The sequence below is a fragment of the Caretta caretta genome, chromosome 7 (genome assembly GCF_965140235.1).
Source record: "Caretta caretta isolate rCarCar2 chromosome 7, rCarCar1.hap1, whole genome shotgun sequence".
In the NCBI taxonomy this organism is placed as follows: Eukaryota; Metazoa; Chordata; order Testudines; family Cheloniidae; genus Caretta; species Caretta caretta.
The window spans coordinates 68,435,492-68,449,850 of record NC_134212.1 but is presented as its reverse complement, the minus strand read 5'-3'; the positions used below and the strand labels follow the sequence as shown (position 1 = coordinate 68,449,850).

General features: G+C 40.6%; 1 protein-coding gene across 2 annotated transcripts in view; it reads right to left on the bottom strand.

Annotated features, from left to right (window-relative positions):
* The window catches only part of RET (ret proto-oncogene), a 137,518-nt gene that overhangs the window by 60,882 nt on the left and 62,277 nt on the right, over nucleotides 1-14,359 (bottom strand). The window contains exons 2-3 of one of the 2 annotated variants that reach the window (XM_075130794.1): nucleotides 5,934-6,038; nucleotides 42-293 (exon numbers count right to left, since the gene is read on the bottom strand). In XM_075130794.1, coding sequence (XP_074986895.1) covers nucleotides 42-293; nucleotides 5,934-6,036 — 355 coding nt within the window. In that variant the 5' untranslated portion in view covers nucleotides 6,037-6,038. The remainder of the gene's footprint in view (nucleotides 1-41; nucleotides 294-5,933; nucleotides 6,039-14,359) is intronic. The other variant, XM_048856253.2, reaches the window with a different exon arrangement.

Here is a 14,359-nt window from a genome sequence, read left to right as displayed (position 1 = left end):
CTGGACATTATCGCAACTGCAGCTACTCCTCTCAGACTTACACAGGATATCAAAGTCTCCTCTATCCAGACTCTTATTGAGGTAGAGAAGCCCTGTTTTTTCTTTGATTTGAAACCAATGATTTTCATAGGCTCCAACGCGATAGATAAAGAGATGCTGGCACAGCTGAAAGTGGGCCACCTCCCCATGTGAATCCCTCAAGGCACGGATGTGCAGTAGTGGTGTACCGGCTGGTTGATCAATGTAGACAGTCTCAGAATAATCTTTCCTAGGGAAGTAGAGACCAAAGGAAGCTGCAAAGGAACACAAACAACAGGAGAACTGTTAAAGCTGAATGAACTCTGGGTAGATATTGTCGTAAGAGGTGCATTTCTAAAGAATTGGAAGCTCCATTTAGTAAGTGCATAGGAAGATATAAGAGCAGACCCAGATCCTGAGCTGGTGTAAACTGGTATAGCTCTACTGAGTTCAATGGCACTACCTCAATGTTTATCAGTTGAGGATTTGACCCATAATTTATGTACAAGCTATGAGAACTCCCCCTAGAAGCCAAATTGCTTAGTTGTAAACAAGACCATAGCCACAGCAGAGAGCCTAATGGAGCATTTCTTGTCAAACTTCAGATAAATTCACATCAGCAATTCCCAGCTGCTTTTCCATTCTCACACAAATTGTTTTCTTCTCTGAATATCATCATTTATGGTGAAATCTTATTGAGGAAATAAATACAGTTAGATGAAAAAACATTAGGAGGTACTGCTGTAAAATGAATCTCACCCTTTCAAGTCACACAGTCCAAACACTCAATTTCTATCCAGAGGAAAAACGTGCAAGTACATCAGGGGCTTTCAAACTTTTCCCTAGTGTGGACTTCTTTTTAAGTAGTGATTTTTCTTGTGGACACCTCCTTTCACATACAAACCAACCAACCCACCCTACACCTTTCCTAAAGTAAGTGGTACTCCACTCAACTAAATAAATCCATAGATTATCAGGCCAGAAGGGACCAGTCTGACTTTCCCACATAACACAGGTCATGGGATTTCCCTCAATTAACTCCTGTTTGAGCTGGAACATATCTTTTCAGAATAACATCCAATCTTGTTTTTAAAATGTTCAGTAATGGAAAAATCTACCCCAGCCTTTCATAAAATTCTTCCAATGACTAATTACCCTCACTGTTGAAAATTTGCACCTTATTTCTAGGCTGAATTTATCTAGCTTCAACTTTCAACCATTGGATCTTGTTATATCTTTCACCAGTAGATTGAAGAGCCCTCTATTATCACTGTTCTGTTCCCCAGGGAGGTGCTTAAGTAATATTACAACTCATACAAAGATATAGGTCTCAGAGATATAAAAACTCAGGATTGATAACACCAATTAAGGTTAGAGAAATTTAATCTCTCTCTAATGCAATGGGTGCGACTGACCCATTGTGCCTCTGTACTGTTTATTTCCTCTCCCTGGTTGTAGACATTTACATTAATTTGGATTCATTCACCCTGTGTGAATTCATTTGAGAGCGTAGTAATTGTCTGGTTTCACCCACATAGTTGCTATTAGGGCATTTAGTGCACTGGATGAGCTACAATACATGTTGTGATAGGCATGTGTAGGACCCTTAGATCTTGAAAGGTGTGTTGTGGTGGGAGGTGGGGGTGGGTGTTGATCATTGGTACAGCTTTGATTTGGCCTGTCCTGGTCTGTGGGGAGCTTGCTTCTGACTATGAGCTTGGGGAGGTTGGGGGGCTGTTTGGACGCCAGAAGAGGGGGCTCAGGAAATATTTCTTTCAGGATGGGGTTCTCATTGAGTATGGGTTGTAGTCAGGGGTAAAAGTAAGTCTAGGGACTTACCGGTACAGGGCTGGACTGGAGGGGGTCAGAGCCAGCCCCGGACCACCCTGTACCGGTAAGTGCCTCCTTCCCCCTCCCCTCCCCTCCTCCCCCCGCCCAGGTAACAGCAGCAGCCGGGGGCTCTGGCAGCAGTTTAAAGGGCCCAGGGCAGTAGCGGGGGCCAGAACCCTGGGCCCTTTAAATCATCCCCGGAGCCCCACCACCGCTTCTCCATGGCTCCGGCAGCAGGGCTCCAGGGACGGGACTCCGACCGCCACTACTGCCCTGGGCCCTTTAAATCATCCCCGGAGCATGCCAGAGCCTTGGGGAAGTGGCGGTGGGGCTCTGGAGACGATTTAAAGGGCCCAGGGCTCAGCCACCGCTACCACCCCGGGCCTTTTAAATCACCGCCCCAGCCCTGCTGCCACTACCCCAGGGCTCCGGCAGCAATTTAAAGGGCCGGGGGCTCCAGCCGCTGCTGGGAGCTGCAGACCTTTAAATTGCGCCTGGGGAAGCTGATCCACCCCGGTACGGTGCACCAGGGCGTACTGGCTTACTTTCATGTCTGGTTGTAGTTGTTGGATACTAAGGGTTCCCTGTAGGGGCAGGTGACAACTAGGGGTGTGTGGTTAGAAGGGGTTTTATTTCTGTATTGAAGCAGGTTCTCTTGAGGTATTTCGGTGAGCCATGCCATGATGTGATGTGATCTATTTTTGTGGTGGAGTGTCCTTGTTTGGTGAAGGCAGTTTTGAATGTGTTCAGGTGTATATCCTGGACTTTCTCCTCGCAGCATATTCTGTGGTATCTGAGTACCTGAAAAGCACTATGCTCTCAAATGAACTCACACAGGAAAATGATAAAAGACAAAACACCACACCACCTGTGGGTGAACACTTTTTACAAAGCGATCACTCTATATCTGACCTATAAGTCCTCATAGGAAACCTACACAACACTTTCAAAAGACGAGCCTGGGAGCTTAAATTCATAACTTTGCTGGACACTAAAAATCATGGCCTGAACAGACACACTGAATTTATGGCTTATTACAACAATCTGTAACCCACTTACAACAGTTGCCCCCTAGCTGCTCCCCTCCCCTTCTTTTCCTCCCTGTGACTGAAGGGATGTTAACGGCCCTCTTGACCTTGAATGCTAAACAATCTGTTCCACCTTATATTTAGCTGTGACACTCTGAATTAGTTTCCTAGACTCGAAGAAGAGCTCAGCATAAGCTCGAAAAGCTTGTCTCTCTCACCAGCAGAAGTTGGGCCAATAAAAGATATCACCCCATCCATTTTATTGGTGCAAAGCCCTTTTTGCTCAAAACTGGGCCCACTTTTACTGGACATTTTTCCATGATGATGCATTTCCGCCCCAGCAGAAATGGGAAGTAGGCTGCCAAAGCATCTCCAGAATAGTAATGGGCTAACATTTCCTCATTACTGAAGGATTACTGAAGGATCCATTTTAAAGAAGGAAAAGGAAGATGGCAAACCCACTGTGAATTAAAGGCCTATGATGTAACTTGGAAACACTACACAAGCCACAGTATTCTCTCTCGTGATTACATCAGCAGCATTGCTGCATGGAATTACATCCTCAGGTTTTACAGTTGGCTGTTATTTAGCTACATGTAATTTGCATTAAATAAATTAATAAAGCAGGCAAAAACTTACCAAAATAATGTTCAATTAAGAAGGCAGCCAGATGTAATCTTTTAAAAAAAGCATACAATAAATTTTTGGCAGCCGGTGGGTGGCAGGGAGCTAAAAACCAGTGACTCCTGAGTTAAAGTCCCCCTCCAACTTCTTTTCTTTGAAAGGAAAATATTATTTTCCGTCTGCTATATTTCCTTTTAGCATGTATCTAGTTCATAAACTAGATTCATGAGCATTCTTCCTAAATTTTCCATGCATCTCTTTCGGTCTCCTACTTTTGTAATTGCAAGAAACCTTTTCTAATTTTTTTTAAAAGAGCGTTTTCTGCAAAACAATTTCCATTTGATATTCAGCACTGAGATTTTGTCAGCAACATGCACTGTTTAATAAAGATACCGTCAAAGATATACTTTTGGCCCATTCAATCTACTGTTGCTTCTAACTGAAGGCTATGCAAACATTGTGTCCACACATCATTGCAACTCAATATTTTCAGGAATACAAGCGTTAAATATGTATAACATACTTTAGGAGAGATATACTTCTACCAGAAAGATGCAAAGAGGAGTGAAAAAAATTATTTAAGGTGGTACAAGATGTAACAAAATAGAGATAAATTAAGGAAGGTAAGACTATACAAACCAAAAAGGAGGCAAGGTCCCTGCCTGTGGTCTAAATTTAACCGGAATGTTGGGGGAAACTCCTCTTGGTGAGATCCAAATAAATTATCCAGTAGTAGGAGGGAAGACTACATGAGCTAATAGAACTTTTCCATCACTAACTCCTATGATTCAATTCAAACACAGGTTTGCTTTATGTACCTTTTAATACTGTACTGAATTGATTGTTGATTAAAAATTAAAACATTAAAATACACCACTGTGCATTTTCAATGGAGACACTATTCCTACTCAATTAGGCCAGTAAAGTTTGTAACAGACAACTGAGCCAAATCTCGTTCACCTAACAAGGAGTCGTCCTATCACAAGAAGAAAGCAAACCAGGCTTGTCAAAAAATGTTACCAGTTACGATTTCTGTGTTTCAGCATGAGAATTTTACTTAATTGGAACCCTGAGATCTAGAACACTGAAGTGCTTTTCAGAACACCTCCATTCCATTTAAGTAATTGAGATCCTTGCAAAAACTAATGAACATGTTTAACTTTATGCATCTGAGCAGTTTCACTGTAAAGTGGCTACTCCGATGCTTGAATTTCATCATCAGCCAGACTTTCAAAAGAGCTCAGAATTTTGGGTGCTGAGCGCTTTTGAGGATCTGGTCCCTTGAAAATCTGGCTCCGAATTCTGCCCCTAAGTGTTTACAGGATCACAGCTTTAAATAGTACAGAGACTAGTAATTCATTGTATATTTAACCTTCCTCTTTTTAAAACAAACAAACCCAAATTGTCATAGATAGTAGCTCACAGTAGGAACTCACTTACTAGACAGGCCAGTCCTCGCTTACAAACAGCCCCCCAACCTGAAGCAAATACTCACCAGCAACCACACACCACACAACAAAAACACTAACCCAGGAATCTATCCTTGCAACAAAGCCTGTTGCCAACTCTGTCCACATATCTATTCAAGGTACACCATCGTAGGACCTAATCACATCAGCCCCACCATCAGGGGCTCGTTCACCTGCACTTCTACCAATGTGATATATGCCATCATGCGCCAGCAATGCCCCTCTGCCACGTACATTGGCCAAACCGGACAGTCTCTACACAAAAGAATAAATGGACACAAATCAGACATCAAGAATTATAACATTCAAAAACCAGTCGGAGAACACTTCAACCTCCCTGGTCACTCAATTTCAGACCTAAAAGTCGCAATTCTCCAACAAAAAAAATTCAAAAACAGACTCCAATGCGAAACTGCAGAATTGGAATTAATTTGCAAACCGAACACCATTAAATTAGGCTTGAATAAAGACTGGGAATGGATGGGTCATTACACAAAGTAAAATCTATTTTCCCATGCTATTTCCCCCTACTGTTACTCACACCTTCTTGTCAACTGTTTGAAATGGGCCATCCTGATTATCACTACAAACGTTTTTTTTCTCCTGCTGATAACAGCTCACCTTAATTGATTGGTTTGGTCTTGTTACAGTTGGTATGGCAACACCCATTTTTTCATGTTCTGTGTGTGTGTGTGTGTATATATATATATCTATCTTCCTACTGTATTTTCCACTGCATGCATCTGATGAAATGGGTTTTAGCCCACAAAAGCTTATGCCCAAATAAATTTGTTAGTCTCTAAGGTGCCACAAGTACTCCTCACTTTTTTTGGTTGTCCTTTGAATAACAGTTAATTGGAAGAGATATGCTTGAAGATTAATTAATCAAGACAACTGATATCTAGACATGTTCAAAAATATTTGGCAAATCATCACCACCACTGAAAATTCGGTTACATTGCACCTGCTACTCTTCTTCCTTTGCCGATGGCATTGTGTCTTGCAAGTAGGGTTGGGAGAATCAGTTTCAACAAAGTTAGAAATCCACTTAAAACTTTGAAGTTCATTTCTGAAAAGGAATAAAACAAAACTTATCTAAGGTCTAATAATTCTGCTAGGCACTTCTAGGTTTTGGCCAGGAACAGAAGTGACAATATTATACATTACCACCTATTTTTGTGTTTTTTCTGAGTCCTGACCTGAACAAGAAGCAGTTCAAACATCAAAAGAAAAAATGTAATCTCCAAGGAGCCGGATTTTTAAAAAGATGAGTTTTTGCAGATTCAAATTGTTCAGGTCAGATTCAGCTAAGCATTCAAACATACAATGGCGTATCTGAACCAAAGCCAAATTCCAGCATCTTCCTGCCCTACTCACAGGGTGCACAGGAATGCACTTCATACAGTTACTTATATAACATGTATTCAATATACTTGTTTTCTCATTTTGGTTGAAAAATTTGCAACTTGGAAAATTTCAACCAGTTCTATTTTCTCAGGTTCTGTCTTAGCTTGGAACGCTGTGTATTTGTTGTTTTCCATTTGTGACAAAGTTCCTCCTCTGCCTTGGTGGATCCTGCGCTTTCTGGCAGATTTGCTCACCTCAGAGGTTCAAGGCAGCCCTCAGTTTGGCTCCTTTTGTCAGTGGTACAAACCTGCCGTTCACTCAGCTAACTTCATCACTGGCCAGCATAGGGAAAGGGAGGAGAACAATCCCCTCAGTCTTTGCTGATCCACCAAGCGGGTCGGGGGACAGGCCAGAGACCTTCCGCTCTGGTGGGACTCACAGTCCAGGTCAACTCCTCCTGTATCCAATAAGGAGTTGGGGGGATGTGGGGAACCCTGGCCTGCCCTCTAATCTGGATTCCAGCCAAGGGCCCTGGGGATATCAGCTATCTACAACATCTCCTGTAACAGTTGTGTGACAGCTACAACTCCCTGGGCTACTTCCCCATGGTCTCCCGCCAGCACCTTCTTTATCCTCGCCCCAGGACCTTCCTCCTGATTCCAGATAGCGTTTGTACTCCTCAGTCCTCCAGCAGCATGCCCTCTCACTTCCCACTCCTTGCACGCCCCTCACTAACTGAAGTGAGGTCCCTTTTAAACCAGGTGCCCTGATTAGTCTGCCTGTCTTAATTGATTTTAGCACGTTCCTGATTGTTCTAGAACCGCCCGTTACTTTACCCAGGGGAAAGGGACCTGCTTAATCTGGGGTTAATATTTCTACCTTCTAGTACTCTCCTGTAGCCATCTGGCCCGACCCTGTCACACATTATAATCAGAGCTAGCCAAAATATTTAGCATTTTAACTTTATTTTTAAACATACATTACATATTTTTCTTGAAAAAATTATCCATTTTCAGATGGATGATAAAATTTTCAAAAGCACTTAAGCAACTGAGGAGCTTATACCCTCTTTTCAGTAGGGCACTTAGGAAATTAAGTCTCATGGAAAGTTAGATTCTTAATGCCTAAGTCACTTTTTGAAAATGGAACTTCGGTGCTTTTGACATTGTGAAAGCAATTCAAATTAGATTTGAATACAATCTTACACTTACAGCGGGGATTTCCATCAGAGAATTTCACATAACTATACAAGTAATATTCAAAATTTCTCTGGAAGGTGCTATCAGCCCCATTTTATTGAAGGGGAAACTGAGGCACAGACTACATTCATTGATCCAAGTTACAAAACAAATCAGTCGTAGAGCTAAGAACAGAACCCAGATCTCCTGAGTCATGTTCCTGTGCATTATCCAAAAGTCCATGCCAATAAGAAGAAGAAGCCTCCTGCTTATCTTCAGTACCATTACTTTATGTTTACATGTACATTTGATGCAATACTTTGACAGTTTCATCCAGTTACATCTGAGCTTTGATTTTCACTTACTCCACACTCAAGCTGTAGTACAAGAGGTTTGCAAATAGCAGAGTTACTAACCAATGAAGCTTCCCAGAATCCAAATGCTGCATTTGAATAAACCTAGAATATCTCACCTCCCTGATCAATGGGTATAACGTCCATTGGCATTGAAAGAAATTATGCGTACATATCCCTAGTAAAAAGAAATATGACATTATGCAAAATATGGAGTAGAGTCAGAATCTGGTAGAACATTAGGTGTACCCATTTGCACAGATCTCTGTGATTGTGGAAGTTAGAAAATATTACAGAATCTAATTTTTATTTAAAACACTATTTTCACAGTTGTGTGTGTGTTTTTAATCCCTTAATTGTCACATGCCTCTTTATCTAAGTGCATTGTACTCAGATGGTCTTCTTTTGCGGTTCTCAATTAATATATTTTTAAAGCTTTAAAGGACCATTATGACCATATCATCTGATCCTGCATAACCCAAACCAAAGAATAAATCTATGTAACCCAATAATTTCTGCTTCACACCCATAACTTCTCTTTGAGCTAAAGCATATAGTTTAGAAAGATGTCCAGTCTTCATTTAGAGAATTCAAGTGATGGAGAATCCCCACATCCCTAGGTAAGTTGATCCAATGATTAATTACCCTCCCTGTTAAAAATGTGTGCCTTATTTCTCGTCTGAATTCATCTAGCTTCAACTTGCAACTACTGGCTCTGGTTAGCCTTATTCTGCTAGATGTATGGGTAATCTTACCCACCACATTTCATGTGCTGAAATATGAACTGCATTAACAGAGCTTTAATTGGTTTGTGAGTTAAAATAATAGGGAAAATGATTCTCAGCAGCAATATGGAAACTGGAACAAGAGTTGGTTTTCTTTCAACTAAGAATAATATACATATGTGACACAACCAATTTCCTCTAGCAAAATTTACTCAGGCCTTCTCCATATTGTTGAGGGATAGTGTTACAATTCATGAGAAACAAACCTTTCCCTGATGTGGAAAGAATATTGAAGAATTTACTCTATGCCTTACTGAAATGGGTGTATGATTACATTAATAACATGCCCCTCTCAAGTCAGAACATTTGTAGAGTAGAGGAGAAAATGATATTAGCTGACAAACATGGGAGTGTGCTGTTAATATTCTACCATTTGTGGCACAGCATCAGATTTCAACAATCAGTTAGATGTGGGGGGGTTAGCACTGTGTCCCTATTTTGACTACTGTTTATTGGCCATTATGCTCCATTATGAATATTCATCTACCTGATGTTTGACTCAGAGCATGTGGCAGGGATACACTGTCAGTATCTGCAATCTGCCACAAAATTCCTCCCTTCCCACTTAGTCTGCAATAAGCTGTGCTCTTCTAGACCTTGCAGAAGAGGAGATTCAAGAAATCTACTTATCGAAAAACCAACACTTCTTCATGACCAAAATCCAAGTAAACCACTTGGCAAGACCATTATGTTGTCACATGCTGGGAATGTTTATACCTAGTTCCTGAAGAGTATACAGACAGTATGGAACAGAGTTCAACTCATATAGTTTGAAGGAGGGTCATGTGGAGTTAGGACCCTGCAAGAGTTATCTTTCCATGAGAAACTCTCTGAAAATACCTGCCAATCTTGTCCATTCCACAAGTATCAAATTGCCCTTCAGAAATACTTTTATGAGTCTCAGGGATATGTCATTTCTGACAGGATTGATTTAACAGTAGCCAGAGAAGGGACAAGCTGCATTTCATGCAGGGGAATCAATCCAGTGGCAGAATTTTAAATGAGGGGCTCTTGAGAGAAGCCCTCATCACCTCACTGGTGTTCAGGGGGGAAAAAGAGCAATCTCAGGAATAGAAACGGTCTCAGAAATAGTCCTTGTTGAGAATTATTAGGAGATGTGGAGTAAGAAGGCAGAATGCTAATAGTGATCAAGAGCATATGTGCTATCGCATAGACCCTGTACTATAATAATGCACTTCGAAGAGGCTACTAGAACATCTGTGAATGGATCAAATATACACAATTTGGTTAAATCATAACTGCTCCATTGGGATAGCTGATACTTACAGTACATATCACTGCAGAGAGATAAATGCTTTCCTTTTTCATTACAACAGTTGGGAAAGGAAGTTTGTTGTTTATCTGTATTTATTTGAAAGCAAAGAAATTCTGAGCTAAAACTTGATCTACTGTAAGGTATTGCAGGGAAACTATGCCTACTGGATGCTTCAGCGTGCTGAGAGTTTGATTCAGCCTATAGTTATGCCATAATAAACCAGGGCAAAGGGCCTGCAGCAGAAGAAATTCTGCCCGGAGAGAGGTTGCAGCAGTGCATCTCTGAACCTGGACTCCCACAGCTGCAGCTCTATCCAGAAAGGGGCACCCCCAGCATAGTTTAAGGTGTCCAGTAGCCCCAGTGTCAGTTAAAGCTGTCCTCCCCCTGGACATCACGAGGGAGTCAATTCCCCCCTTAGGCAGAGTAACTCCTCTTCTTGCACGTGAATCAAGCCCTGTACGTGCTTATGCCTTGAGCCTAGACAATGTCTTACAAAGTCTTAGCCAATACTCTTTGCTTTATGAGGACTGAAATCAGATTCTGCCATTACTTCACTGAATGAAGTTTGTGCCATTATTACATTAGCAGAGCATAGCACCAATGGCAGGACAGGCTCATGCTGCCATGGTTACGTTCTATTTTTAGCACACTAGCTTGATGCGAGCTAGCCAAGTATGTCTCCTCGAGCTGGGACTCACCCACAGCCCCAAGTACAGACATAGCCTAAGTTTATATCTGAACTTTAGAGAGTTGAGTAGATTACTGGTAGCATTTCACCTGTAGTACACATGTAAAAATGACAGAAGGGATAGCGAGTGCAACAACAGCAATATAAATGGAATACATAGGTTTCATGCAATGTGGTACTTACATTTTCTCAGGAATTTTGAGGAGATAATGGTAGGCAGAAGCAATCCTAAACTAAAATACATTCCAGATCAGTTTCTGGGATACTTTTGTTGAACTGGCCTGGTTTAATTTAGTCTATATGCATCTCTCTCTCTCTCTCTCGCATTATTATTCGAATCAGCAGCTCTCCACGTGCATTCTATTGAGAAAAACCTAGAGATTGTGGCTGGAAAAAAACCTCTGAGAAAAACAAATTCATGTTCACCAGGAAGGGTCAGATTGGAAGAATTTCCCGTTTCAAAAAAAATTTTTTGAAAAAGTTTCAAAATTGTCCAAGTGTCCCATTGTGACATTTTCTAAACAAAGAAGTTCAGTTTTTTCAGAGCAAAATGACTTTGTTTTGAAATTTATTTTATAGTAAAGAACATGTAAAAAAATGCAAAAGGTCAAAATTGAAGTAAAACACTTCAAAATTACCAAACCCATACCTTTCAATTGACTTGACCCAAGCAATTTTTTTGGATTCTCAGTTTGCAAAAAATTTTGAGATTGATATTTTGTCCCATTTTGGGATGGGGATTTAAAAAAAAAATCTCAAAAATTCTCATAGTACTAGAAAACTGTTTCCTGTCCAGCTCTCCTCCAGTCCCAACCTAATAAATATCAGTGAGGTGGGTGCCTAATTCCCATTTGTTCATTTGAAAAGTTCTCTCTACATTTTAAGTGAGTTAGAGCAATTCTGTGTATTTCTAATTCGTTTTAATTGCTATGATGATGGGAGGTGTCCTTCCTCTATTTTAAACTCCACCGAGAAGGCAAGGTTGGGATGCCTTGTTGCTGTGAAGCATCACTTTAAAAAACAAATGCTAGTTAATCTTAAAATGTTTTTCTTAATTTATTTCTTCAGAGATTGAGCATATATTTAGAGGTATACAGCTTGACAGAAAGCAAATGACTATACTACGTGCAATTTTAGCCAACATTGTTTGGATTTCTCATACCTCCATATCTCACATGATACTAGTCAATTAGAGAATATTACATATTATATGGATATCATGTGTGGGTCACACATGAAAGAGATGGAGAGAATAGCTATAGACTTCTGCAAGTTCTTCAGAAACCCAGAAATTCCCTCTCTCTTTTGGTACAGGACTATGTGAACCATGTATGCAGTGCTGTTGCAGCCACGCCGGTACTGGGGAATTAGAGAGACAACACGGGTGAGGTAATATCTTTTACAGGACCAACTTCTGTGGGTCAGAGAGACAAGCTTTCGAGCTTACACAGAGATTTGCAGGTCTGGGAAATGTACTCAGAATACTAAATACAAAGTGGAGCAGATTGTTTAGCATAAGCAGTTAACACTGGAGACCATTCACAGTGACATGGTCTCTTAACACCGCTGCAGTCTATGGGAACCATAACTTTTAAGGGTACCCTATTTTTAAAAGGTTAGGAATAATCAAATATAACTGAACTTTCGTTAGTAAAGGTCTGCAATATAGGAAAAGGGAACTGACTGGAGAATACACATCAGCACAAAAGTTACATCAATACAGCAGTTAATGGCATCTAGTCACATCTGGGTCAAATTTATAGCATATGCAAGGCAGCAAAAACTCAGGATGAAGACAAGTAAAAATGAACCATTATGTCCATTCCCACTGAGCTCTATATAGACATAGTTTATTTTGTGTTGTGTAAGTCTGGATCGCCAGTGACCTGCATGTGTTTTGTTCTGGTGGCCAACCCTGGGCTTGAATGAGAGGAGAGAGACAAGAAAAGAAAAAGACTAGAAGTCACTGCAGAAGGTCACATACCTCCACTCTTTGCTATGCTAACAACCATCACTGGTGCAAATCATCACTTCAATGAACTTAGCTCTAGATGGGAATGATGTGTATCCACTGCCGTCTTTTCAGCAAATTTGTAAAGGGTTAAGTTTGCACAATTATTGGACCATGAGATTTTTTTCTCAGCCTGTTAATACACTTGAAATCAAGAGGCGAAAGGTAACCTACATTTCTGTGCCTAACGTAAAAAAACAACACTGGGAACCCCTCAGCTGACTGATCATCCACAGGAGCACAAAGCCAGCACCTGGAAAGAGCAATAGAAATCCTGGTTCACAAATCTATAGGCCAGACCATTATTTCTGGCACTAGCTGCTCAGGAAGTACTATCTATATTAGCCATTAGATGCTACTGAGACAATAAAAACTAGAATTAATGATTGCATTAAATTGTATCCTCATGCATAAACCATGAGGACTCATCTAACATTCATCTGTAGGGTTAAACCTGGCAGCCTAGCGACAACTTCAAGCGTTGATTTTTTTATTTTTGTATGCAATAACACAAATAGCTATTTTATAATTGAATTGCACCTATTTTTAGCACTGCAAAGGATTTTAACGATTTTAAAATTCTTTTGAAAATAGTTTTACTCACATAATACCTATTAAGAGGCAATGGGCACACATCTGGAGACATGGCCATACTGAGATTAAGTTTCAGAGACTAAGTGAGTTGCTTTGACAATGACACCTATCTTTGCCTATGGTATTTTTACTGACAGGTTTGACTGCATAGGTGACAGTGATAGTGAGAGAGAAAAGTTTACCTGTAGGCACAAAAAGATTTATTTAGTTTTGAGTCAGTGTCTGGCTGAATTTCACTGGGAGGGATGGGACAGGAAGATTTCACTGAGAAAATGGATACAATCATCTTAGTGTGAATGCACAGCTCCAGTCATGGCATCACACAATTCTATTTACCTGGTTCAAGAGTAAGGTGTACTTCTTGTAAATCCGAGCATTTTCACAGTGCCTGGAGCACTCTCTTCAAAACGCACTGCAGAGGCCAAAATTTTCATATCTGGATTTAGGAGTTTAATTTTAGGCACTCATATATAAGTAGAACTAGCTGGATTTTCAGGGATGTTGAACACTCCAACTGCCAGTGAGGCCAACCAGTATTGCTGGTATCCCACACCTTCAGAAAAAGTAATTAGAGACCTTATTTCTGAGCCTAACCAGGGATGTAGGTGCCTAATGGTAGGCACTCAGGTTTGAAAGCTTTGGCCAGGCATGCTATAGACACTTCTTAAAAAATAATTTGTGCTTCTACTGCATACAATGTGGCACCTTTTATCTGAGGATCTCAAAGCTCCACTGACTTTTAAAATACCCTTGTAAGACAGGAAGAGTATGCTATAAATCAGGGCAACAAACAATTCTTAAAAAGAAAAGGAGTACTTGTGGCACCTTAGAGGCTAACCAATTTATTTGAGCATAAGCTTTCGTGAGCTACAGCTAGCTCATGAAAGCTTATGCTCAAATAAATTGGTTAGTCTCTAAGGTGCCACAAGTACTCCTTTTCTTTTTGCAAATACAGACTATCAAGGCTGTTACTCTGAAACAATTCTTAGCCAATCAGGAGCAGAGATCATAATTCATCACATATCTAGCCATCATCAGGTTGCAGTTTTCTGTACATAACATGGAAAAAGGTAATCTTGAGGAGTGACTTGAAGGAGGTTTAACTGATAATTTTAAGGATTTTGACTGGGGTGGGAGGTCCCAGATGAAAGGGGCTGT